At 39.4% G+C, this 25556-nt stretch overlaps 1 protein-coding gene across 1 annotated transcript in view; it reads left to right on the top strand.

Annotated features, from left to right (window-relative positions):
* Positions 1 to 25556, top strand: part of LAMA1 (laminin subunit alpha 1) — a 106996-nt gene that overhangs the window by 70798 nt on the left and 10642 nt on the right. Inside the window, exons 38-58 of the mRNA XM_044426272.1 lie at positions 81 to 291; positions 492 to 608; positions 700 to 863; positions 1613 to 1751; positions 3303 to 3396; positions 5366 to 5482; positions 7166 to 7342; positions 7724 to 7878; positions 9922 to 10065; positions 11885 to 12018; positions 12297 to 12447; positions 13479 to 13603; positions 15013 to 15163; positions 16247 to 16391; positions 17643 to 17784; positions 19116 to 19230; positions 19410 to 19580; positions 20510 to 20661; positions 21282 to 21467; positions 23461 to 23623; positions 24463 to 24575. Of these exons, the coding sequence (XP_044282207.1) occupies positions 81 to 291; positions 492 to 608; positions 700 to 863; positions 1613 to 1751; positions 3303 to 3396; positions 5366 to 5482; positions 7166 to 7342; positions 7724 to 7878; positions 9922 to 10065; positions 11885 to 12018; positions 12297 to 12447; positions 13479 to 13603; positions 15013 to 15163; positions 16247 to 16391; positions 17643 to 17784; positions 19116 to 19230; positions 19410 to 19580; positions 20510 to 20661; positions 21282 to 21467; positions 23461 to 23623; positions 24463 to 24575 (3066 nt within the window). The remainder of the gene's footprint in view (positions 1 to 80; positions 292 to 491; positions 609 to 699; positions 864 to 1612; positions 1752 to 3302; positions 3397 to 5365; positions 5483 to 7165; positions 7343 to 7723; positions 7879 to 9921; positions 10066 to 11884; positions 12019 to 12296; positions 12448 to 13478; positions 13604 to 15012; positions 15164 to 16246; positions 16392 to 17642; positions 17785 to 19115; positions 19231 to 19409; positions 19581 to 20509; positions 20662 to 21281; positions 21468 to 23460; positions 23624 to 24462; positions 24576 to 25556) is intronic.

Here is a 25556-nt window from a genome sequence, read left to right as displayed (position 1 = left end):
GAATGATCCTGGGACATTGTAACTTTCGACCTCTTCTGTTTTGTAGCTTTGTTGACTGAGTGTGGTTTTGTGTTCATTAGAACTGCAGAAAGATTATCTATGCGAATCAAGAAAGAGTACTGGCAACCACAGCAAGAATTTAAAGACTTACAAAAAAATGTACAAGAAGCCTTATCATACCACAGCACCAGACTTCAAGAAGCCAAGGATGTTGTAAATGAAGCTACTGCCAAAGCTAATAAGACCAAACGCCTGCTTTTTCTTATTAATAAGAACTTAAAGGAGTTCAATGTAAGAAGACTGGTAGTGATTTTACATTATATTTAAGCGTATAATATAACCTTGAAGGAAATGTTTGTTTTAGAAAATGGATTGATAGCATTAGTACCATATAGCACACTTAAACTATGCGATCATTTAAATATAAAATGCTAATTTTAGGAATTTTCTAGTGGCATATAAGTACATCTATAATTGTATTTCTGTCACAGCATAACAAGTGGACTATTCAAGAAGACAAGGAGCTGGCTGTTAGGCTGACCAAAGAAGGAAAAGTTCAGGTGGACGCTGCCACCGCCCTTGCTAAAGATGTCATCAACTCCACATCTGTAAGTTACTGAACACTTGGTTCGTGAGTTATATATGATTTGATACAGTGAACTGTCCTTGATTCAGTACGAGCTAATTCTGAATTTGTAGAGTCTAGAAGTCTTCCGGGATGGACTGATCCTATGGAATGGCAAATTAAGGCACCATGTGAATGACCTGGTCATGCAGCTCTCCGCTCGAAGAGCACTTGAGCTTGTTTACAGGACAGAAGAGCATGCGGCTGAGTTACAGAGAATTGGTGATGTACTGGACAGGTGAGGTCCATCATGAGCTTAAGCATGGCCTGCTCCAAATGAATGCCTCATTCAAACAGAAGACTGTCTATGGAGAGCTTGACAGATGTTCGCCCTGGTATTATACCTAATGCTTATATACCCGTATTATGCAAACTATATCCTACATGCAGTCTAGAAATTCACTGTGTAATTTTGGTCTGCATGCGTAGGAATTTATACATCCTAAGATAGGCATGTATTATAAATATAATATGCATATTATACAAATGTGCATGCATTTTATATTTTATACAATATGTAAAATATGACTTGTGTAATATCGCTCAAACCTGGGGTACTGGCAGGCACATAGAATGGGGCACAATCCCATTCTCTAGCCACATGGCATTGTTAATTTTAACTGATAATTCTTTTAATTGACACAGGATGTGGGGAAGGAAGGCAATGATACATGAACTGGAATTTAAACTGCCACGGTCTTCATGGAAGCAAAGAAACAAAATAACTATGCCAAATAAAGGTTAAGAGGAAAGGGAAATTCAATTAGTGACTGCCTTGGGGATAATGGGAAATGTGCTGTTCAGTATTCAAGTATTACTATTTTTTTTCATTTCATGAGAAAGCTGCCTCTGTTTAAAGTGCAAGAGCTGAGCAAATCTAAGGATTTAAAATATTCCCATTGTACATTATTGTACCACCATATCTGGCAGTATTATTTCTTATTTAATTTTATGTTAAAAGCTTACGATTTTTTCTCCCTGCTGCAGTGGTCTCTTGAATGTACGAAATATGTCCCTGAATTCAAGGAATGCTGTCCATGTGTACTCTGCCATTAAAAGTATGACGGAAAGTGCAGATGGCCTGGCAAAGGATGCTTATAGGATTATGGCTGAAGCACTGCATGGGGTAAGAGCTGCTTTGAAAATTGAAGCACAGCATTGTTGTAAAAATATCCTTTATCTTGCATTACTTTAACCTCTAGAACAGAGGCACTGAACTTCTGGACCACCTGGGATCCCAATAGGTGGCCCACCCCACCTTCCTCTGATTTTATTCCTTGTTTCCCCAACCAGCAATCATTGCGTGATTTCCTGGATTCTGTTTCCCATGTTAAAAGGCTGAAACAGTTTTCTTGAGACTAAGTTACTGGCAGTAAGAACTTAAAACTATAATATACTTTTTCAAAATTGTTGGTCCTATCCCTTCTGCTTTTAGCCCTGCCTTCCACTAGAGAGGTTCACCATTGTTGCTCTAGAATCTGGTGTTCAGCATCTTGCCATGGCATCTATCTTGCTCTCAGAGAGAAAGGATGCTCTCCTTGGTTTGTTTAAGGTGGAACTAGTATCCTTTACTTTGATTTGCAAGTTTGTGATCACAGCCCATCAGTCCATTATTTGCTGGTGCATAATGGCTCTCCCTTGTCTTCCTCAAGAAGGAATAGGTGTGAAAATGCAGTGGAAAATTCCCAGGCACGCATGAATCATGTCTGGTCCCAGTCATTAATTTAGACACTTGATCAATTGGACTCTGTCCTATGGGTTCCATCCTTTGAGCTTTTAGGCTTCCAACCTTTCAACCTAGGAAATTTATGAGCATCCTGGCAGGTTGGGAGAAGGGCTGGAAGTGATCCTATCCTGATCCTTCCTTCCTTCCTCCCTATCCGGATCCCCTGTATCTTTGTTAGATGGCCTTTCTGCCTGACTAGTAATTAAAAGAAGGAGGGAAAGAATCTGGAAATTCAGGATAGCTCCTACTTTGGCTTCTCTGGTCTCCTCCTGTTTCCTTCTACCTTGTCACTCTCTTCAACATTCCTTTTCTGTCATGCTTTCTACACCTGCTGCAAAAAGAAGGGATTGTACCTCTGGTTCCCAGCTTTGAGGGAGGAGAACTGTCTGCAGTCTTGGAGCTGGGAATCCAAAACATCTCTCAGATGGTATCTAAGGGATATAGGATTGCTCTCCAAATTTTGAAAATTCTGGAAGTTACTGCAGTCCTTTGCATACTTACCTGTGAGTAAACCATGTTGAGTAAGTATGCATAAGAGGCACTATTAGCTATACATTTGACAAGCTGAAATTTCTTTGAATTCAGCATAGAAGAATATAACCTACATCCTTACAAGGCCAGAGCATCATAAAAGTATAAACAAAAGCATTTAAATCATGTTTAGAATTTCATGTTTCTATCCTATTTATAGGCTGCAACCTTAGGGTAATTTTTAATGCAGATGTTATATCACATTCTAAAAAATAAAAAGAAATAAAAATCTACAACTATCCTTAAGATAGAACTGTTAAACCTAAACCAAATGATATGTAACCATAAGGATTCACTTAAATTCTGGCCTAACACTGACAAATGATGGGTTGTTTTTTCCTCAAAATTGGTGGTTGTGCCAAAAAAGTTATTAAATATTTTTCCAAATATAATATTTCCTTGTTTTATTATTGTTTAAAGCCAAAAGAGACCTTTAATTCTACTGGGAAAAATGTTCTGCATTTTGGTTCCAAATATTTAACTGACGCAAACAGTTTGCACAAGAAATATGAAGGTAAGCATCATGAAATGCAGATTGTTTATTAAATTCTGGCTGCTGGGTATCAAATCAACAAATCAATTGCGTATCAAATTGCATATTAAATACTGGCTGCTGGATATCAATTGCAACAAACTTCCCCCTTAGAGGGAAGCTTTAAAAAAATGCTCCAGTCACATTTATGCAAGTTCCAAACTGCCTTTCAGCCTTTCTGCCCTGCCTCACTTTGGATGATGTGTATGTACAGATACATCCTAACTGAAGGGATTTTTCTGGTTTTTTTCATAAGAAGTTTTATTCGAAATTATAATCCTAAAAACAAAGAAAAATTAAAAACAACATCAATCATCTAAAACATCAGGCCTGCTGGGTCAGCCCCCACATTTTTTTCCATTTATGATAACTTAAAAACATATTTAAATCTATACGAAGTCCCATTTCTCTAGCCAATAGTAAAAAGAGTCCCAACTTTGATAGAAGTCAGTATCTTCTTTCTCCTTCAATGATAAAGTCAATCCATCCATTTCTGCAGAGTCCAAGATCTTTTTTAGAATCAGTTCGTTGGTGGGTGGTTCTTCACTTTTCCAGTGTTGAGCAAATGCAATCCTCGCCACAGTAATTACATGTAAAATCAAATACATTTCTTGTTTACTAATATCAACAGATAAAATGCCTAATAAGAAAATTTCAGGTTTAAGAGCTAAATTTTTGTAACATTTCTTCAAGCCATTTATGTATTTTAATCCAATACTTTTTCGCGTTATCGCAAGTCCACCACATATGATAGAAAGTAGCCAATTTATGTTTACATTTTCAACATCTATTTGACATATTTGGAAACGTCTTAGCTAATCTATTTGGTGGTTTGCTTTCTTGAAACATGCACTGGATCCAAGGAGCATGGCTGTCTTGCCCACTGCACAAAATTAACAATGAGTATAGGTTGGATTTAAAAGTAATGTCACCTCAGCCTTCGCCAGCCTGGCTGACTTTTAATTCCATTAATTGCAGCCAGCATTTTTTATACCGACCCTGGTTCTAATCTCCATTCAGCCGGGGGAAGACCGTGTGAGTCAGTACTATTACTACATCTCCCCCTACCTCAGAGGGACATTGTGCTGATCAAATTAAGGGAAATAACTGAATTCCATGCTGAGCTGTTTGCAAGAAGAATGGGATAAAAATGTAGTATACAGGCATTTTCCAGGCTGAATTTTGCTGTATTTATGTCGGATATAAGCATGTAAATGGGAATGCAGGTGGCACAGTGGTTTAAACCGCTGTGCTGCTGGGCTGGTTGATCGAAAGGTCACCAGTTCGAATCGGCACAACGGGGTGAGTTCCCTTGCTCCGTCCCAGCTCCTGCCAACCTTGCAGTTCGAAAGCATGAAAATGCAAGTAGATAGAAAGGTATCACTTTGGTGGGCAGGTAACAGCGTTCCGTGCACCTCGGTGTTTAGTCATGCCGGCCACATGACCATGGAGACTGTCTGGGACAAATGCTGGCTCCCTTGGCTAGGAAACGGAGATGAGCACTGCCCCCTAGAGTCAGGCATGACTGGACTTAATGTCGAGGGGAAACTTTTACCTTTACCTTTTAAAGCATGTAAATAAATGTCATAAAACTGAACTGCTTCCAGTGTGTCTCTGAAGGCAATTGGACTGCAACATACTTATGATCAGAGAACAATTTTTCTGTCTCTCTGATTTCTTTTAGGATACTGCATCTGTGCACATGTTCCCCTACAGAATATGGCTTGGCTAACTGGCTTGAGTTGCATGCAACTATTTGCTCAGCCGCTATTCCTTTAAGTACATATCTCTAATTTCAGCATGCTGTAGCTGAGATTATATACGCTGATCTGGAATGAGGGGTGGAAAGAAGGAATGATGGGTTGGTTAGACAAACCTACAAGGTCTTTGGGAACCTTCTAAGTGTGGTTTCAGGCTACTATATAATGATAATATGTATTTTTCCTTGCAGGACTTGTGCCTAGATTAAATGCAATGAAGGTAAAAGTGGAAAATATTAGAGAAAAGGCTAGTGGAATTGCTAGACAGTTTCATGGGTCACTGTCACAGCTGGCTACATTGCCAAATAGTAAGTAAGGCTATCTCAGTTTATACTTCTTCATTACATAAGGCAACTACATTTAACTTGAGTTTTGTTAGTCTTTTCTAATAGTAACTTCCAGGCATTTCTTTTATGTCTTGAGAATGCAAAAAATATGTTAAACTGCAGTGGTATGTACGGATAAAAGGCATAAATCATGTATTACTTTTGAAGAAATGGAAGACCCACACACACACATGACTCCCCCCCCGACACACACACACACACACACACACACACACACTATTTCTCTGTATTTATTTGTATTTCTGCCAGCCAAAATTCCAGTGCTGATTTTCTGCCTGGTAAAGCTCTGAATTTAAAATAAAAACAAAGACATTTATCAGTCCTTAAGCTGAAGTGGAGGCTTGAATTAAATTTGTTGGCTGTTTTTGCCTGGGTTTAGTAAGCTTCAGGCTCACACGTTCCCCACTTCCCTCTTTGCCTCCTGCATAGCTTCCATTTCTTTTCGTTAACAAACAATGGTTATCATAAACTATGTTTAGTTTCAAGCAAGCCAACTTAAAACCATTATCTGTGAAGCTATCTTGTTTTTGCCAACTGTTGGTACAATTAACCATAGTCGTGGGTCTGGACACTACAGACAAATAATGATTAAACAAAAATTGAAGTTAAACTTCTGAACTCCTTCCTCCTGCTGCGTCAGTTAAGTGGGGAGTCATCCCAGAATGGGAAGCACTTGAAGTTGAGGACCTGGCACGGTTCATTCTTCCTCGGCCATATCAAGGAGAACCGTGATACAGTGTGATGTGCAATGCAGCTGTTGTTACCATGCTGGCATGTAACAATGGAAACAAAGAGTCTGGCCTTACAGATCAAGCTTAGTAGAATCAGATGTGTTATATTGTTCTAAAGGATGAAAATTTAATAATATAAAGAGTCTGATCAGATATTCTTAGTGATCTTCTTTTGCATGGCATTTTTAAAAGCAAGGGGCTCTACCGCATTTTAAACCAAGAATAGCCTAGAATCTTAAGTGATGGGGGAAAAAAGTAAAACTTCATACATACAGCTGGTTTAGTTTCTTCAGTGGTAATCTCAGCCTGAAAAGTGTTACAGTATAACATGTGAGTCTGCTTTTTATGACCCAGTTGTTGAATGAAAAAAACTCTTAAATCACCCAGTGCATTGCACTATGCAATTTAATAGTGCAACAACCTCCCTCCCAAACAAACAAACAAACAAACAAACAAAAAAGATTCTGGAGTGTTTTCAAGCCAAATGTGACCAAATGTGGCAGAAAACCACACATTTTTCAGTGAATTTCAGTGGCAGTCCAGCAATTCTTTTGCCCCTGTGGGCAGTGTAGTGGCAGGAGTGCAGCTCCCAACGGAAACTGGAATCTGAAATTCAGCCCCTGGATGGCCTGAAGTTGCCTGCCTGTTTTATGCCCGTTTTCTGCTGTGGTTGCATGTGTATTAGCACCCAAAAGGTAGCAGTAACTTTGCAGACAGTGGGAAAGACCATTTAGGTTGCATAAATGGCATGTGGGATAGTATTTCCCTACCATCACTACTTTAATGTAAAACAACAAAGGAGTCCCTTTTTGCAGATATAGCACTTAATGTCCAGTTTAGTCCTGAGACACTCAGAGTCTGAATCTTCCATCTAATCTACAGTAGTCAAGTTATGCTGTTTTCTTTGTTTCAGGTACCACTGAGAATATATTTGCAATAAAAGAACTGGCTGCTAATGTAACCTCACTTGATGGTTTAAGACACACTGGCAGCTTTAGCGCCAAGTTACTGAACACCTCATCTGCATTGTCTGAGGTTAATGAGACGTTGCAGAGAACCAATGAACTTATAATCAACTCATCAGAAGCTGGTAGGTTTGCTGCTTCATTTCCTTCTAGAAATGTCACAAAATGTAAGGGTTAGGTTAATTTTTAAGCCTAAGTGTCCCTTATCTTTATTAAAACCAGTTTATATTACTTTTCCTGGGTTGGTGGGATCTGATGCTGTGTGCAAATGAGATTTTATAAAGACTTTTCTTATTACAAATAAGCATTTTCAGAACTGTGTTTGCAAAAAAAAAAAAAAAAAGTCGTAATCGTAAGTACTGCCCTATATTGGCACATACACTTTTTGTGCATTTATATATATTTTGGCTAATGCATCAGAGACCCATGTTTTAAGCTAAGCAACATTTCAAGTCATATAGCTCCACCCAAATGTATTGTCATGGTCTTGCTTTTTCTTTTGGCAGCAGCAGCAGCTGAAAAAAAAGTGAATGAAATTGAAATCCAGGCTGGTATCTTATTTGGGAGGCTAAAACCTCTCAAAGTGCTGGAAGAGAACCTGAGCCGGAACATCTCTGAAATTAAAGAGCTTATCAATCAGGCCCGCAAGCAGGCAGCTTCTGTAAGGAGCTTATTTTATTATATAATCGTTAAGGGGGAAATGCTACTTAGTTTCAATTCCTAATTAGCAGTATATATTAGAATATGAAGACACAGGCCACAATCCACAGTTTTGTTTCTTCAGGGACTTGGGCAGGTCCGTCCGTCCGTCCTTCCTTCCCCAGTGTCCCTTTATGCCTTCGTGTGCCTCCCCATTTAGAAGGTGCTTTGCCATTCAGTGCATAAGAGTCAGGTCCAAATTTAATTAGAATAGACTCAGTGATTTAGTTTCTGCGGCTTTAACTTTGGCTGTTTACAAGCTACCCAAGAACACTCTTTTGCTAGGTTGTGCACCGTGGCATGCGAACTTGAAACCCAGGGTAATTCAGGGAGGTACAACCCAGAGTTCTAGCTTCACATATCCTGCTGAACAGTCCAAGAACCAAGTCTTTCTTGGGTGAATTTGGTATATCAGAAGCAAAAGCAGAAGTGACAAGTGAGCAGAAGGAAGTGCACTTGCTCCCATGATATCATGAAAAACCGGGGCTGTCATTAGATGAAATCAACAGAAATCTTACTCATTTCAACTAAGCTTTAAGTAGGGCTCAATCAAGGTTACTGGTTAGGAAAAATAAGTGAAACAGGGCATGGAAAGTAATTTAGATTGTGCCCACAGTAGTTCTTGTTATGAATTTTGAGCACTTTCTGTTCCCAGTTTACTGGGTTTGAGAAAGAAATGTGCTTTATAAAAAGTTTAATTACCATTCCTGGATCTTGGTTTCCTATATGATGGATAAGGGATGATCAATTGGCATCCTGTCTATCGGATGCATTCCCCAAAGCAGTTTTATTGTGCTTGTCATCAAATTATAGTAAAATTTTGGGCATATGTTTGCAGAAATGAACGAATGAAATAACAGCTTTAAGGTGCAGTTCTATGTAGGGAAAAACATCTACAGCTCCCCACATGCTTCAGCAAGCTGAGAATTGTAGGCCTCTCTTCTGTTTAAACTTGTATAGAATTGTGCCCATATTAAGTGTCTTAGACTGAATAAGGGACAAGGAGAACTTTCCAGTGTGGCCACGTGCAACCCTCTGAACTCTGAGAATGATGGGCCACCGAAGGAGGGTGGGAGAAATGCGGGGCACTTCCCTTGCTCTCCAATGTTCACAGTGTTTCACCCATGCTTGTGAGGATGAACGAGGGGCTGAGGCTCTGCCAGAATTCCTCGTGTCCTGGTGGAACCTCACTCTCCCTTGCTGACCCCCTTTCCCACAGCATCTCTGAAGTTGTGCTTGTAACTTCAAAGCTGCAGCTGGCACATAGAACCTCACATAGAGCTCACAGCACTTTCCTGGGCTTGCAGCTGGGGCTTTTAATTAATTGCTTAATTTTATTTTTCTACCTGCCCAACAACCTGAGGATCTCTGGGCAGTTAACAATGCTTAGAAATTGGAACATATAAACAAACAAACAAAAAACCCAAGAGTAGCATATAACAATAAAACAGTAAGCTAATTAATCCAACAATACAATAACAATAGACCCACAGCAGTTGCAGTCAAACAGCAGCAATACAAGGTAAAATGATGGCATCCAAAGTCACACTAACTTTTCTGTGTAGTTCAGGATGTGAGTGCAGGATGTGAGGACGTGAGAATCCATTCCACCAGCTTCCCCGACCTGCACAACACCATGACTCTTACTCCTTCCTCAAGGCCCAAGGCATCGGGGCGCCCTTTTCTTCAATAGGTTCCAGTGGTGTGCTATACTGAAGCAGCCTGTAACCACACCGAGCACAGTTGTTAGCCATGTGTTGACTTCTTGATTGATACACTGAATGGGGCAGGGGTCTGGTTTCTGTAAAGTGCTGTGCATGCTGATGGTGCTATAGAAGGAGGAGCAGTTAAAGATGTACATAGATGCATTTAAACACAATGAAACTCTAGCCAATAGTTGGCTTATAAGGCTTGTCTCAAGAATGCCACATTTTATCAGCAATGTGTTTTCAAGGAATGTATAATTTACGTACAATACTTACCTGCGTTTTTCTCTTCTTTTCAGATTAAAGTTGCAGTATCTGCAGAAAGAGATTGTATTCGTGCCTATCAACCTCAGATATTATCTACTAATTACAATACATTGACATTAAATGTGAAAACAACTGAACCTGATAATCTCCTATTCTATTTGGGTAGCAGTGGTAAAGTAAGCAGCAGGAGATCTTTATAATGCAGTTAAAGTCTTCATTTTATGGGCAGGGAACTCTACCAAGTATCAGTCGCTCTTAACATTGATTCATTTAGTTGCTTATTTATTTTTACATTTATATGCAGCTTTTTCTCCCTCTTGCAAGGAACCCAAGGCAGCACCAATATAGTGTACATATTTGAAAACACAGTAGCTGTTCCTTGTCATATTTTTAACTACCCTTCTAAGTTTGGATGGATAGTTAAGGAGTCAGTTGTCCCACCCAAGTCATACACCTTTAGCAGTGGGTGGGAAAAAGAACTGGGTGGCTACAGATATTCTGGTTTAGTGTCATTTTTAGCAGCGGGTGGGAAAAAGAGCTGGGTGACTACAGATATTCTGGTTTAGTGTCATTTTGAATGCCTGTGGGGTGGGTGGGAGTTAATGGTCCAAATAGCAATGTTTAGCAAAGGATAGATTTGATCTTAAGATTTCTGGAAGAGATGGCTGTTTTGTTCAGCAGCTGCAAAAAACATAATGCAAGATGTTTAAGAGCCCCATCTTTTTGCTGGTAGGGGAGAAGAGTAGGGATTGCAATTCAGTTTCCAACATTGCTATCTTGTGTGTCACCCTGGATGAATCCGTAGCTATTTATAAGTACTAAGCTGGAGGAATGGAGTTTGAAGAGTAAGGCAAGTGTGGCTATTGTGAAGTTTAATTAGTTGGGTTCAGCAGGATTTTTCAAGAGGAATCAGGATGCAGTAGCTGTGTGACATAGGCATTTCTCTGTGTTCTTATGTATCTGAGAGGCATCATTCATTTCAATGGTGGGAAGTTTGAGTGCTGTCAGGGAATATCAATGTATATCTGCATCCTCCACTGAAATACATAGTTAAGCTGCGTGCAGGGAAATTCTGTATACACATGGGAATTGGACACAGAAGCACAAAATCAGTGGCACTTCAAGGTTAGGAAAAAGGACAGGGTGTAGCATATGGCATAGCGGTCAGCAAATTCTACAGCTGAATTTGCATTTTTCTTTTCCTTTTCCTGTTCTTATTTCAGGGAACTGAAATGATACCCCTATTGAGAATAATATCGCAGTAGTAGTTACAGCTAATTTGGATAGTTTCTTATAATAGTTTGCATTTATCAAGAATAATTTTTCTTTAACTACATAGCTTTTACTTTCTGGGAGAGCCAGCTGTATCTTCAATTAAATAATCCTTTGGTTAATTAAGCTTGCAAAATTCTGTATTGTCTGCACATCTTGCAAATATGCTGTTAGTTTTATTTTTTTCAAATGCTTCATTTACATTTGAGAAAGTTTAGTGGTCTCACAAATTATTGAAACTTTTTTTAAAAAAATTGTGTTAGAAGTACTTAACATTGAATTTAAGTGGGTTAATTCTTTAACTGTTGGCTTTTCAAATACCAACCTGACCTACTTTGATAGGAGTTCATCTTGCCTATTTTCTTTCTTCAGACCTCATTCATATGGGACTGACTTGGTAGCCACTTGAAAATAGAGCAGTCAGGATGCTTATCTGTGTGATAATGTATTGCTTGAAGCTACAGCTTGTGGTGATTGGCCAATTTCCTACATGTCCCCCTTTTTCAGGAAGACTTTTTCCTGTATTTTAGATTGTATAATCCACAATGAATGGTGATGACAGGCATGGAATCATTCTCACATGGGGCCATACTGAAGATTCTACCATGTTAATAGACTGTCATTTGGCTATGATTGGTATCAAAGGCTATCTGTTAATCACTCCACTTATGATATTTTAGCTATGTTGGCATTCTCTTGGTGATCTGGAAATCTTCTTTTTAGAGTGATTTCATGGCAGTGGAGATGCGTCATGGTAAGGTGGCCTTCTTGTGGGATATGGGCTCTGGATCAACAAGACTGGAATATCCAGACCTTTCTATAAACAACAATGAATGGCATCGAATACATGCTACAAGGTAAGATGTAATTATTGCATGATATATGTAATATATGTATTTTAGCAAATTTGGGGTCACCATTAAATCTGAAGTAATTGCTGCCTAAAGAGTACAACCAATTATTGCAATATGCGGTTCATTGAAATACTTTGATAGGTGGAAGCGCTTTCTGCTGCATATAATAGCAATCTTTAGTCAGAATTTTGTTCAACTCTTTCTTTAGCTATAAGTAAACCTTTATTTTTGGCAAGTTAGGCATACATAGAAGTTTTCAATACCCTCTTACTTGTAATTAGGTTTGGAAAAACTGGGACCCTTAGTGTGGAGGAGACAAGCTCTTCTCAGAAGCTCCTTACAAGAACTTCCACTTCTCCTGGGACAGCTACAGTACTGGATGTAAACCAATCAACTCTAATGTTTATTGGTGGACTTGGAGGGCAAATCAAGGTGAAAAAAATAGCCATACCACATGCTGCAATATTTCATTATATTTATCATATTGATTTCCCTGAAGTTACCCACTCACTGTTCTTTGATGAATGAATAAGAATTGTTGTGCCTTCAGAGATGCAAAGAAAGCTGACTAAATATTATTGGAAAGCTGTTGCATATTAGCTGAGCAATAGGAAGGAAACACTTTGTACCAAGTCTGTGGGGGCAGAGGGGATAAGGATCTACCATTCTCAGGACCAGGTATGCTTTCCAGAGTAACTTAGGATATGGCAGGTGTACTTCTGCCCTGGACCCTGCAAGACTCTGCTTTGTTATAGCCATAGCCATTCCACCAGCTCAGCTAAAGTACCAGCCTGATCTTTTGGCATATCTGGAGTGTTTCATTGGCATAACTTGTATTCTGTCAGTGTAGCAGGGGACCATAACTAATTCCTATACTATAGGAAAAAGTATAGTAAGTGTTCTTAATACACTAGCAACTGCTAGCAGAACACCCAGCACAGCTAGCTCAACCTAGCTCAGTAGAGATGAATGAGCTGGGCAACAGCTAGTGCAGCAAATAATAGAAGAGCTTGTAGAAGAACTTGTGCTATCACTTGTGCCATGGCTTTGAAAGCAGAACCAAGGCATTGGCTTTGACTTCTGTGAAAGAAGGAAAATGAACTTTCTATAAACAGTAGATGCTTTATATTAGTGGAATTACCCTATTGAGTAAAACTTAGGTATCTTATAGCTCCTGCAATGGAACCTATAAGTGCAGAATTGTGTCCTTAGTTCATCAGAAATGTTAATTAATAGGCCTGTTGACTTGCAAAATATAAATGTAATAAATATATTTCCTTCTTATTGCAAACTACATATGCTGAAATATATATGACACTGAATGAGATCAACATATCAATAATATTCTTATTTTGGTAGAATATATCCTTAGCACAAAGTTATGGATTTCTGAACTGTTTATCTGAATGAATCACAAGTTACCTGATTGTTTTTGGTTGCTAAGTGTGTGTGTTCTGCAACAGAAATCACCTGCTGTTAAAGTAACGCATTTTAAGGGATGCATGGGGGAAGCATCCTTGAATGGCAAATCTGTTGGACTCTGGAACTATGTGGAAAGGGAAGGCAAGTGCAGTGGATGCTATGGAAGGTGAGAATTAGAAACAGTTGTTGAATTAGGAAATATCACACTGCATTTATCATAAATGCAGTTTTACAACAGCATTGAAAGATCTGGACTCGCTCTTCCATGGAACACCATCTCAGTCATTTTGGGCTGCCATCTTGTGTGTGTAATGTCCAGGTTCTAGACCACACCGCCATGACTGAACAGACTCTTTGCGAGCTTAATATACAATCACTCTGCACCAGTTTCAAGGTGAATGCAATTTGAAGAAGGGAGTATTTGTGCTTTCTGGTTATACATCAAAGCACAAAGAGGGCCATTGGCTCTGTCTTCCCCCTTCTTTCTGCCCTTCTACATACTAATTTCTTCCTTTGCTTCCTGATTTATGATAACTGCCAAAGTATCTAAATTGAGCTAACTTTGGTTACTGCTAATATTATTACTTGTCTCAGAAACCAGATCAGTCATGAAGTTTCCTGGTTTAAGGCTGGGCTGGTTACCATGTGTCAGCCTAAGCTACCACACAGGATTCTTGTGGAAATATCATGGGGAAGGTGAATGTGTATAACCACCATGAACTTGGAGAAAAGATAGAATAAAATCACAATGCAAAGTTAAGCGAAAACAGAACCAGCAGTGGAGCCAGGCACTTCTGAATCCAGAATCTTCTTGGTTCCCAATGTCCAAAGCATGATTTGGCTATCATGTTTGAATCTGACCAATTATTGTTAATATACTGATACTGCTCTGGATATGTATACATGGCCTGCTTTATAATTTCATGAATAATCAAATGGCACCACTTTTTAAGAATCCATTTCCTTACTGTTCAATCTTTGCTTTTTAAAAAACTATATTGATACATCTTAAACATCTTGGATGAGAAGAAACCATGTTTGATTTAGTAAATTGCTATTGGTTAATTATTATCTGTAACCAGCAGAGGGAGATGCAGGATTCCTTTAGAAATGTTTTGAGAAACAATAAGGAGATCCTACAATTACAGCCTCTACTTACTCAGTGCTATTCTGATTTAAATTAGTGAGAACACAGGGGACATTTGAAGGTGTTCATTGTTTTTGTACTTGATTTTCTTAATGTTTGTATAATATTCCGTACTTTTTCCAAAATTTGTAATTTGGCTTATTAAGCTGATGAAAATGGCAGTCCCAGGTATGTTTTGGCAGTGACTCTGAACACAGGTGGTTTCTTGCCTGTTTGGAGCTGTATAGGATTTGTAGCTTGCTCATTGCATTTCCTCTGATTTTATTCTTGCATGTAGCCCAGAATGGCAGCCTGCATTCTGATTCCTGCAGTGTTGCACTCGCAGAAGCCTTGTTAGAAGCAACACAGAAACCTGTGGGTAGGGCTTGCTGTGTTGGTCAGAAAGCAACTCTGCACTAAAGTTCTCCCTCTCCCCATTGTTTTCCTAGCCTACCTGATGAAGACACTTCATTTCACTTTGATGGCAGTGGATATTCAGTAGTGGAGAAGGCACTTCGCTCCACTTTAACACAGATCATTGTATTCTTCAGCACCTTCACACCTAACGGGCTCTTAGTATACCTGGCTTCTAATGGCACAGTAAGAAAATTCACCCAGCTTCCGAAGGAGTCAGTCCTATAGATCATGTAGCACAATATAGGGTATGATGCTATGCATGTTTATAGAGAAAAGAGCCTTACAACTCCTAGTATTCCCCAGCCAGCCATGCTGATTCAGCAATTCTGGGGACTTGTAGGACTTTTTTTCTGTTTAAATGTGCATAACACTTTACCATCACTTGTTCTAAAAAGTGGTTTAAATGTATATACTGTCCCTATCAATTTCCTCTGATGACAAACACATAAAATTGTCCTTGGTTTTTCTGCAGCAAGATGCTTTGAGCCCTGGGAAGGAGAAATCAAAACTTAGGTTTTATATGTATATTGTGTAGCATAGTGGCTAAGAGGCTGAGGAAGTAAAAATGGTTTTTGCCACGAACTGAGTGGCACGAACTGCTTTCATGTAAGGTTCCCATTGCAACATGTTCTTGTAAGGTTTGTAAGATAATATATGCTTTGTGCGATCCAAAGCATTGTTCATATGATACGGTGTAAGGATGTTGAACCTCTTTCAGACCAAGGCTCAAATTCAGTTTCCTAGCAGCTCTTTTGGGGTCGCATTTCAGGACTGGGTAGGACTTAGGACAAAAGGGGGAAGCTGCAGATATGAAAAATGACAGCCTGTTCTACTTGAAACTCTTTCTGCTAGTAACTAACAATCAGGAGAAGCACAGGAGCCTTTTAGGATGGGAACAAACAGCATAAAAGCTGGGATAACAGCAAACAAATGGGAAACGGGTGGGAGCAGGGGAAGGACATACGGTCTTTTGAGGAACCACAAAGGATCAGATTTGACATCTAGATCTGAGGTTTAGCAGCCCTGAATTAAGTCATGCAATGTTAGTTATTGAAGACAGGAAATTCTCAGTTTTATCTCTCTTGCTGAGAATAGAAACATCAAAACAATAACTAGTAAGCTACATCAAAGGGGGGAAATGCATTGCATAATTTAAGAAACATATGATGGGCAGATTAGGTTTTGAATTAGCTTGAGGCTTTGAATTAGGCTCTAGACGCACTTAGAGTTTTTCTTTTAATTTTCTCTTTGTTTCTTCTTCTGCAGAAGGATTTCTTGTCTGTGGAACTTGTTGATGGTCAAGTTAAATTAATGTTTGATCTTGGTTCAGGTCCTCTTACTCTAAGAACAGAAAAACGCTACAATAATGGAACATGGTATAAAATATCATTCAGTCGAAACAAAAAAGAAGGTAAAATGTGTTAATGAAGTTGAGGGCTGGAAGACAACTGTTTATAAGAATAAATCAGGGACAATCCAGCCAGGGTTAGCCATTTAATTCAAGATCCTTTAATGATCAATATTATGTATTGATAGAGAAAACCATGGTAGAGGAACATCAGACCCTAAGCCCTACTAGGCTCGTGCTGGGAAGGCAGATAAGTTGGGGCAGGCTTTTCCTGCTGGGTGCTTCTCTGTGGCTTCAAATAACCTTTCCCTTTCCATTGCTCTCAATAGCCATTTCTAGGCAGTCTCATGTTTTGTCTGTTTGGGCAATAGGTGAGAAGCCTCTCCACCACTGTGTGGACGAGGCAAGCCAGGGTGAACTTCCTTCCATCAGATTACCTTATTAGAATATCTTGATTCTTAAAATAAAGGAGTTGGCAGCATCCAGGGCATGAGTGGCAAGAATCAAGGGTGAGGTTGTAGGACTAAGATTTGAGGTAAACAGAGTCCCAGTGCAGTTCAAAGTTCAGTAGTAAAATCAGAGCCTGGTACTTGGTTCAGAGGCAGAGTTGTGGTCAAGAAGCTGGCCAAGGTCAGGTGTATGTATCAGGGCAAGACAAGCATGTGTCCATGAAGAAGCCAAGGGTCAAGAATTAGGAAGATAAACAGGGAAAGGTGCAACTACCTGAGGCAGGTTAACCCGGCAGGATTCAGAAATGGCAAATGTTCGGCGGGCAAGGCAGGGCAAGGCAAGACAGCAAGGCATGGGGTGGGGTATCACAGCATGGCAATGCAGCAAGGCAATGCACAATAATGCAGCAGGGCAAGGAACCCGATCCAGTGAGTTTCAAGCGAATATGCGGGAACTGAAATGCATTACAGTGAACAGGATGACCTGTGTTGCCTAGGCAAAACGGCAAGGCAGCATAGAAGCCAGCTCAGGCAAGGTGAAGGAGCCATACCATACCACAACTGGAAAGAACACCTGCATTGCTAAGGCAGTCGGTGAAGGAAGGGCTTGCTCTTATTTAGATCTTTCTGGAAGCTGAGCGCTCAGCAGGATCTGGGACTGATCCTGCAAATATTGTGTTGGATGTTCTGGTTCTTGGCCACCAGATGGAACTCTGGAACTGCCCAGCTTCTGACAGTAATCTGTTTTTAATGAACAGCAAAATGATGTCTTGCTACTGTCAGCATTTCCTGTAATGCTTGCCTAATAACAAATGTAGCATGAGAGCTATTCCAATTTGTTGATCTCATATTTATTACCTTTCAGGAATTTTGTCTGTCATGGAGGCCTATAACCTTAGTTCTAAAGAAACTAAGCGAGGAGAATCCCCTGGTGCAGCTTCTGACTTGAATCGTTCTGATAAGGATCCTGTTTACATTGGGGGGCTACCAAGGTCTCGGGTAATACGGTAGGTATTAATGCAAACTTTTCATGTTGCCCTTCTTAAATGTGTGAACTTGCAAACAGAGACCTGATTTGCACAGAATTACTGTCAATTTAAATATCAATGGTGCAAGTAGTTGCTTGCAAGGCTGGAAACTTGCTTCTTCCAGATAACAGCACAACCCACAATCAGCCCCTTCATAGGTTGAGCAGTGTGACATTAGGGACTTAGCCACCCATCAGTCAACCCATGAAGCTGTTTATGGGTTGTACACTGAGCAGGAGAGGCAGGCAGATGCAAGCAGCACACATGCTTATGCACAACAACACAAGGTGAGATTTTGATATGATTAATTTCAATAACTTTGCTTTATTTTTGGGCCATGTATTATTTTTATTCTGTGTATCTCATTTTATTGACTTTTGATAGTTTTTAAAACATTTTATTGTTATTGGCATATTGTATATTGTTATGTGTGTTTTGTATTGTTTTATGTTGTAATGAATTTTAATGTTGTAAGCGGCCCAGAGAGCCTATGACTAGTGGGGTGGCATATAAATCAACTAAATAAATAGATAAATAAAATAAAGTAGTTCTGAAACTGATGGCTTCTTGTTATAAGCAAACAGCCTCTTGGAAGTTAAATGTAGGCTCTGTTACAGTTATTTATTTAATATTTATGTACCACCTTTTCCCTTTCAAGGAACTTGAGGTGGCTTACATAATTTTCCTCTCCCACTCAATCTTATCTTCACAACAGCAGCCCTCTGATGTAGACCTGGGCTAAGAGTCTGTGGCTGGCCCATAGTTACCATGTTGGATCCATGGTCAAGCAGGGACTAGAACCCAGATCACCTGAGTCCCAGTCCTGCTCTCTGAACCACTACACCACACTGGCTCTCAATTCTGTAACTTGTTCTGTATTTGAGACCCTGTAACACTTGATACTCATATTTCATAGGGTGCATGCATATGCTCTTTCTGTTTTGGTTTTCTTAGCTTTAGTTTCAAGCAAATATCTAATATCAAATATCATGTAAACACACATTTTCTCTACTTGGTGCTAGCTGGTGGCCCAGACCAGGGAGTGCTCTCTTCCATCCATGATTAGTCAGAGTTGCTTAGCCCTTTCTTTCTCCATTTTAAGCTTCCCACTGATTCTATATAGCTGGGCTAGGTAACATGTTTCCTATAGGCCATAGTGGCACACACAGTGATGTTCAGGTAGCCCCAAAGTGTAAATTTGAAAGAAAAAGTCCTGCAGAGCAGTCACTACCATAGAGACCTCGAAAGGATCAAAATTAGCTTGTAAAGTTAAATAACTAAAACTGGAAGCTGAATGTTTTCTCTTCTAGGAAAGGGATAAATAGCAGAAGATATGTAGGATGTATCAAGAACTTGGAAATATCCCGTTCCACCTTTGACTTGCTTAAAAACTCATATGGTGTGAGGAAAGGCTGCATCCTAGAGGTATGGACAGACGGGCAGGTCTCTTGGGCAGATTTAAATGGAAGCTGCTTGCTGCTAAACAAGGAATCAGCAGCAAACAGTGTGGGATTGCATTGTAGTGCCTGCACAACATATGTTGTTTATGTCTCTGATAGCACATGATCTCATTCACTGATTATTTTTTTTCTTTTGCAAAATAGCCTATACGCACTGCTAGCATCTTAAGTAATGGTTACATTGAGTTGCAGCCTAAGTCCCTTTTACCAGAATCGGAACTTATGGCCACCTTTGCTACTAAGAATGCCAGTGGCATTATTCTTGTGGGGTTTAGCAAAGGTGCAGAAAAACGGAGGCGCAGGCAAGCTCATTTGGTAAGCATCCACACAAGTGCAGAAACTGGTTTCTGGTCTTGTGTTTTCTAATCTCTTTCTTTCCTTTTAGGTTAAAGCTAGGGCTGTCATAAGAAATTTGAGTGGGGCAGAAATTTGATAGATAAGCATTCCAGTGTGAATTCTGCCAGTAGAACTGGGCTGGTAGCACAATGTCCATGAAGCAGAGAGCGAGAAAGCTTCTGGAAAACTTGAAGCCCCGGAAAAGTGCTTTGTTTTGTTTTATTTCCTCAGGAAAAAAGGGAAATTACATACAATACTTGGTTACAATTACAATGGAATTGCATACAAGATTTAGCTTCTTATCAAAGCCAAAATGTTTCACTGATTTAATGTGGTAAAATGCACCATTTATAACTTTGCATGTAAAGTTTTATGAAACTTGTATTTATGGAATGTACAGAGCAATCCTCAGTGCTTAATTACATACTAGGAGCAGCCTCACTCTGTCTAGGGAGCTTACTTACTAGTAAGTATGAAGGACTGAATGTTTAAATGTCTTGTAGTATAGTTCTATATGTGTCAGGTTAATGGAACTAACTCCCGGCTGCTGCCTCAGTTTGTAGAAGCAAAACAACAGCAAATACATATATGTTCAATCTAGATAAAGGCCAGCAGAAAAAAGATCTCATTCACTGATTATTACAAGCAATAATTCATGAAAATAGATTTAAAAAGCACCCTCTGGGTATACTTAGAATGTGAATGTTGTATATGTTTACAGTATATACAGGAATCTGCCTCCTCTCATTTTATAAATTAGTCTTTCTCAGCCTAGTGCCCTTCAAATGCGTTGGACAGAAGCTCCCAGCATCCCCATCCAGCATGGCCAATAGGCTGGCCCTTTATTTCTGGTCTTCACTTCGCTGGTAACAATCACTTAAAATGGTTCCCTTCTCTGTCATTTCCAGCCCTTTTTCTCTGTCACGTTGGTCAGCGGTCATTTGGCAGTGCATGTTAACGCTGGTGACAGAGCAAGTACAAGAAAGGTTGTGCTCAAGGCCGTTAATGGAACTTACAGTGATGGGCAAGAACATTCTGTCATCCTGACTCGGAATAAAAGGTACAAGCCGAAGCACTTGTTTAATTACTGTCTGTTGTCAGTTTATCATGTTCACTGAAGAACTGATTTAGTTTTAGTTTATTTCGGTAGAATAATTACAGTGGTAATTTTCTGTTGTTAATAAAGGAATTCTGATTTATATGGTAATTGCATGCAGCCCACAGCCACTGATTAAGTTGTGTATGAATGCGCCCTTGAAATCTGTGGCCACCAGAGGGAATCATACCAAATATTGATAAAAACACCCCTACGTAATTAGCTATTTTATTTATTAGGCTAAGAAACTACAAATCCAATATATTAAGGAATAGCTACTGCAGGATTAGTAGTTGTAATTAATTATGAAAAGATTAGATCTGGTGTGTCACAGGAACAAGGCTCCAGAGCCCTTAAAAACACATTTATGTTCCAGTCATTTAAAGCAGGAGCCTATAAATATTTATGCCGAGGAAAAGCCCACATGGCTGCCTGTGGAGTGCTGAGAGCTGCAAGGCTTTGCTGTGTTGGATTGCTGTGCAGGATACATAAATTGCTCCTGGAAATTGCCATCCCTTTCCTAATAGTCGTTCTTGTTGTCGTTGAGGATATTTCACTCATTATTATTATCATTTTTCCCACAGGATGATAAATATCCAAGTGGATGAAGGTAACCCTGCAGGAATTAGACTAGGCCTTTTGGCCGAAACAAGATCATTGAATATATCTAACTTCTTCATTGGTGGTATTCCTGCTGGAGAAAGCATTTTAGGACTAAATGTGACTGGCTCTTTCCACGGCTGTATAACCAACTTGATATTTAACAAGGAGTAAGTTAAAGTCATTTCCACAAGTACACATAGTCCTACAACCAGTGATTCATAAAATTTACACTCTTGCTTAATCATACACATTTTGTGATAAGGAACACAACTCATTTAGCTTTGCTTCCTATGATGTTTTCAGACACAGCTAATATTTATTTTATTACTTACGTTATAAAGTAATAAAATAAATTACTTTATTTATTTTAAAGTAAATTATTTTATTACTTTATAATAGACCCATCAAGGCGGTTTACAACAATTTAAAGCAATCAAACCTTGTAGCAATAAAAATCGAAACATGAAAAAATGTTAAAATGCTAAAAGGTGGGGGCCAATAATTCTTGAAGGAACACTGTCTTCATTTTGGAGGCAACATAGCAGAAGGCTTGCATACAAGACAGTAATCCCTTAGTCACATCCTAAGCCATTTAGGGCTTTAAAGATGAACAGCTTGAACAGAGCTCAGAAAGCACTTGTCAACAAGTGCAGGTCTTTTGTAATTTGGACCTAGTGCTCTATACTGCTTGTAGGTAGAAGATTAATGATTCTCTTTGGGGTAGACCCAAGTAACCTTCATTTCCAAGCAGGGGCAATTTTGGAAGCATCATAGATGGTACACCAAGTGTAATTCTGCAGGTGCCACTGTCTGATCATCCAGAGACAGCATAAGATTCATACCTGACCCTTGAGGAAGCACATTTTTTTCTGTAAGAGTTACTGAGTCATGCTTTCTCTTGACAGTCTGCTTTCTATGTCTCTTCTGGATTTGCCTTCAGCTTCTTTTCCTTCAACCCATTACTGAAACCAGACAGAGGTCAAGGGTTTCACCTGTTTCACCTGTTGGTGTTAGGTGACAAAGAACAATATAGTTGAGTGTCATCAGCATATTGGTTGCCCTCCATTCCAAGGCTCTTTTAGCAGTTTCTTATATGTATTACAAAAGATAGGGAGCAAAATAGGACCATCAAAGGCTATTGAACAGAAATGCTTCAGCACCCACTTCCAGATATGACCTGACAGAAATGACTGGAACTACTGCATAGTTCCAGCACCCAGCCTAACCAGATGGTCCAGAAGACTATCATGGTCAGTGGTATCAAAAGGTGTTGAGACATCCAAGATAACTAATATGGTAGTGCTTTCCCCGTTGAGTATAATGTGGATAGAAATTAGAAAGGTAATATGAGAAACTGTTGCTTTATTGTAAGATGTAGTTGTTAGTTTACTGTAGTCTTTAACTTCCATTTGATGCACAGCAATATATCCTAAAATGTCTATTATTATTTTGGATGATTTTTGCTTGGCTTAATAGTTCTGGTTATAGTGCACAGACTTAGGTGCAACATCTGCTTTAGAACAGGAACAGGACAGAAAGTTGCAGTATCATTCTACAAAACAGCCTTCACTGGAGATTTTGCCATGCTCGCTCTACTCTGAATGAGGATTCATCCCTTTATTGAGCACCATTTGTCATTGCCTTCTCTTTTCTAATTCTGATGTGGCACAGTTGCACTGTGTACTTTAACAAAGTAATATTTAATTGACCATATCTCCAGCCTAATGTCTAATGCCTTCTCTTAAGCTCAGTTCTTCCAAAGCCTTTATTCTCGCAGATAATTTTAAACCAAAATAAATTCCCCTTTGTAGTTGCTTGTAGGCTTCCTTTTTATAAGCAGAACACATGCAGCTTATTGTCAGGAAACATCAACTTTTGCCTGCTTGAAATTGCAAAGCATGCTGTGAAAGGTGTTTCTTGGATGGCATAATATAGCAGGTAAGACCTGTAAATATTTCACCAAAAACAAGGAACTGTAGAGATGCCTGCCTGGTGTAGCTTTTAGAGTCTCATATATAATGAGACTCTAAATAATATAATTCTAGGCAAGCACTGAGAAATGGCTCAGCTTCCATGTTAAGCAGAGTGCACCTATAAACAGTGGTCCTGCTTTATTGCATTTCATTCAACAACATCAAATTATTTTTTCTTTAAACCCAGGCTTCTGGATTTCACCACTGCGGTAAGGTATGAAGGTGTTGATATGGACAGCTGCTTCCTTTGGGAGAAGCCCAAGCTTGCCATTCACCCAGAAGACCCTGAGCTCTTACTGGAAAAGCAGATGCCAGCCCTTTCTCTGAGGCCTCTTACAGGAATTCAAAAGGTATGCCCTAAAAAACTAGACCAACATTTCCATATGGCAAAATGATCCTGGAAAGGTGGAAGATACATGTGAAAGGGAAGCACAGGGCCAGGTTCAGGTTTACTAACCAGTCAGAGCAATGCATTTATTTATTTATTAGATTTATTTTCTGCCTTATTTATTTATTTATTTATTTATTTATTTATTAGATTTATTTTCTGCCTTATTTCTCACAAAGCACTCAAAGTGGCTTACATCATTCTCACCCTGCTGCTCTCGGTCTTATTCCCACACAGCAACCCTGTGAAGTAGGTTGGGCTGAGAGTCTGTGACTGGCCCAAATTCACTCAGTTGGCTCTGTGGTTGAGTGGGGACTAGAACCCAGGTCTCCTGAGTCCCAGACCCTCACTCTTAACCACTACACCACACTGGCTTTCAGGTAAAGTAAATACCCCAGAAATATAGCATCATCCTGATGTTTCCCCAAGAAGGGAACACATGGGAGCTGGTTGATGAGCCGTTATGTGCATAGATATAAGTGAAAGGGCTCAGCTCTTCTATCTGTTGTCTGCTGCATCCACTTTTCTGCACTTTGTCCTGAATGATAAAGACGTGCTCCTATTGGGTACCAGAAACATGACTAAATTTGGATAAGTTGAGACATGCATGATTCTTTTGTTGATAGTGCAAGTTTGATATATTTAATGAATATAAAATTACATCATGTCATATCTGCCTTGATTTTGTTGTGAGTTGCATTTGAGTTTAATACTTGTGATTTATATGGTGAGTCAAGTAACAGAATGCTCTGGCCCCCTGGCGGACTATTGTGTTATTTAACCAAGTTATTGCATTAACAGAAACCATGTGCAGAGGGTGAAATACTGAATTATGTTTCTGATGCTCATCAGTTCGGCCTTGCCAGAAGCAGCCACTTGATGGTGCTTTTTGATCAGTCTACAGTAAGAAAGAAGTAGGTATATCCCAGTGCTGGTGTCAATCATAGTAATATTAATAATAATACAAATACAATTAATATTTAATGTATATGTTCTTTTTCAAAATGTAAAAGGCTGTGCAGTGTTATGCACCTTCCCAATATATGAGAGATCATAATTCTGATTTCACAAATGGGAAAACTGGCGCTGAGGGATGATAACGTAGGGGACTATCCAAGAAATGTATAGCACCATTACCTCATGGAAAAGTTAACCTCATACATAAGTTTCTACCGGGATACTCTGAAAAACCTGGTTTACAGGGCTTGTATCATATGAAAAAGATGTCTTTTTCAACAGGAGTACATGCCTGAGGAAAGGCTCTGTGATTTCTGTCTGCATCTCCTGATTCCTGATAGTCACAGCTAAGCCAACACAACTTTGTTACATAACTCTCAGCTTGTGCAGAACAGTTGTAATGACAGTTATCCAGGTCGCTTGAGGCTTGCTCCAAGGTCAGGCAAGGGGGGAAATCTTTCTTACAAAACAGCCACCAAAACATTGATTTTTGCCTTCACTTGAAGAAAACTGTCATAAAATTTGCCTATTTTAAGTAGGAATTGAAATCTCTGAAATTACTCAGCTACTCTGTTTCTCCACACTGCCCAGTCAGCCCTTAACATGTTCCTTATGTCTTTCCTCAGGTCTTTCTTCTGTTCAGGTTTGGTTTTCTTTTTCCTTCAGCCATGCTTGCCACACCCCCACCCTCTTTCACTCATTCCCTGCTCTAGTCCAGCGCCCAAATGTGTTTTATTCAAAATAAGATATTCCAGTCCATAAAAAAGCTCTAGTTAGTCAGGCGAATTTTTAAAGAAGGTTGACGAATGCTCTTCATTTCAAAGATAGGGGGCTGTTCTGTGAACAACTCACACTGCATAGTTTCAGGGTAGTTTGTCATGTTGTGTGAACGCTTTCAATGTGAAATGATGGTTCATTTTCTTAAAGAACAAGTGGAA

This window comes from Varanus komodoensis, unplaced genomic scaffold (genome assembly GCF_004798865.1).
Source record: "Varanus komodoensis strain SLA01 unplaced genomic scaffold, ASM479886v1 scaffold17, whole genome shotgun sequence".
Lineage (NCBI taxonomy): Eukaryota > Metazoa > Chordata > Lepidosauria > Squamata > Varanidae > Varanus > Varanus komodoensis.
This window is presented reverse-complemented; position numbering and strand designations above follow the sequence as displayed.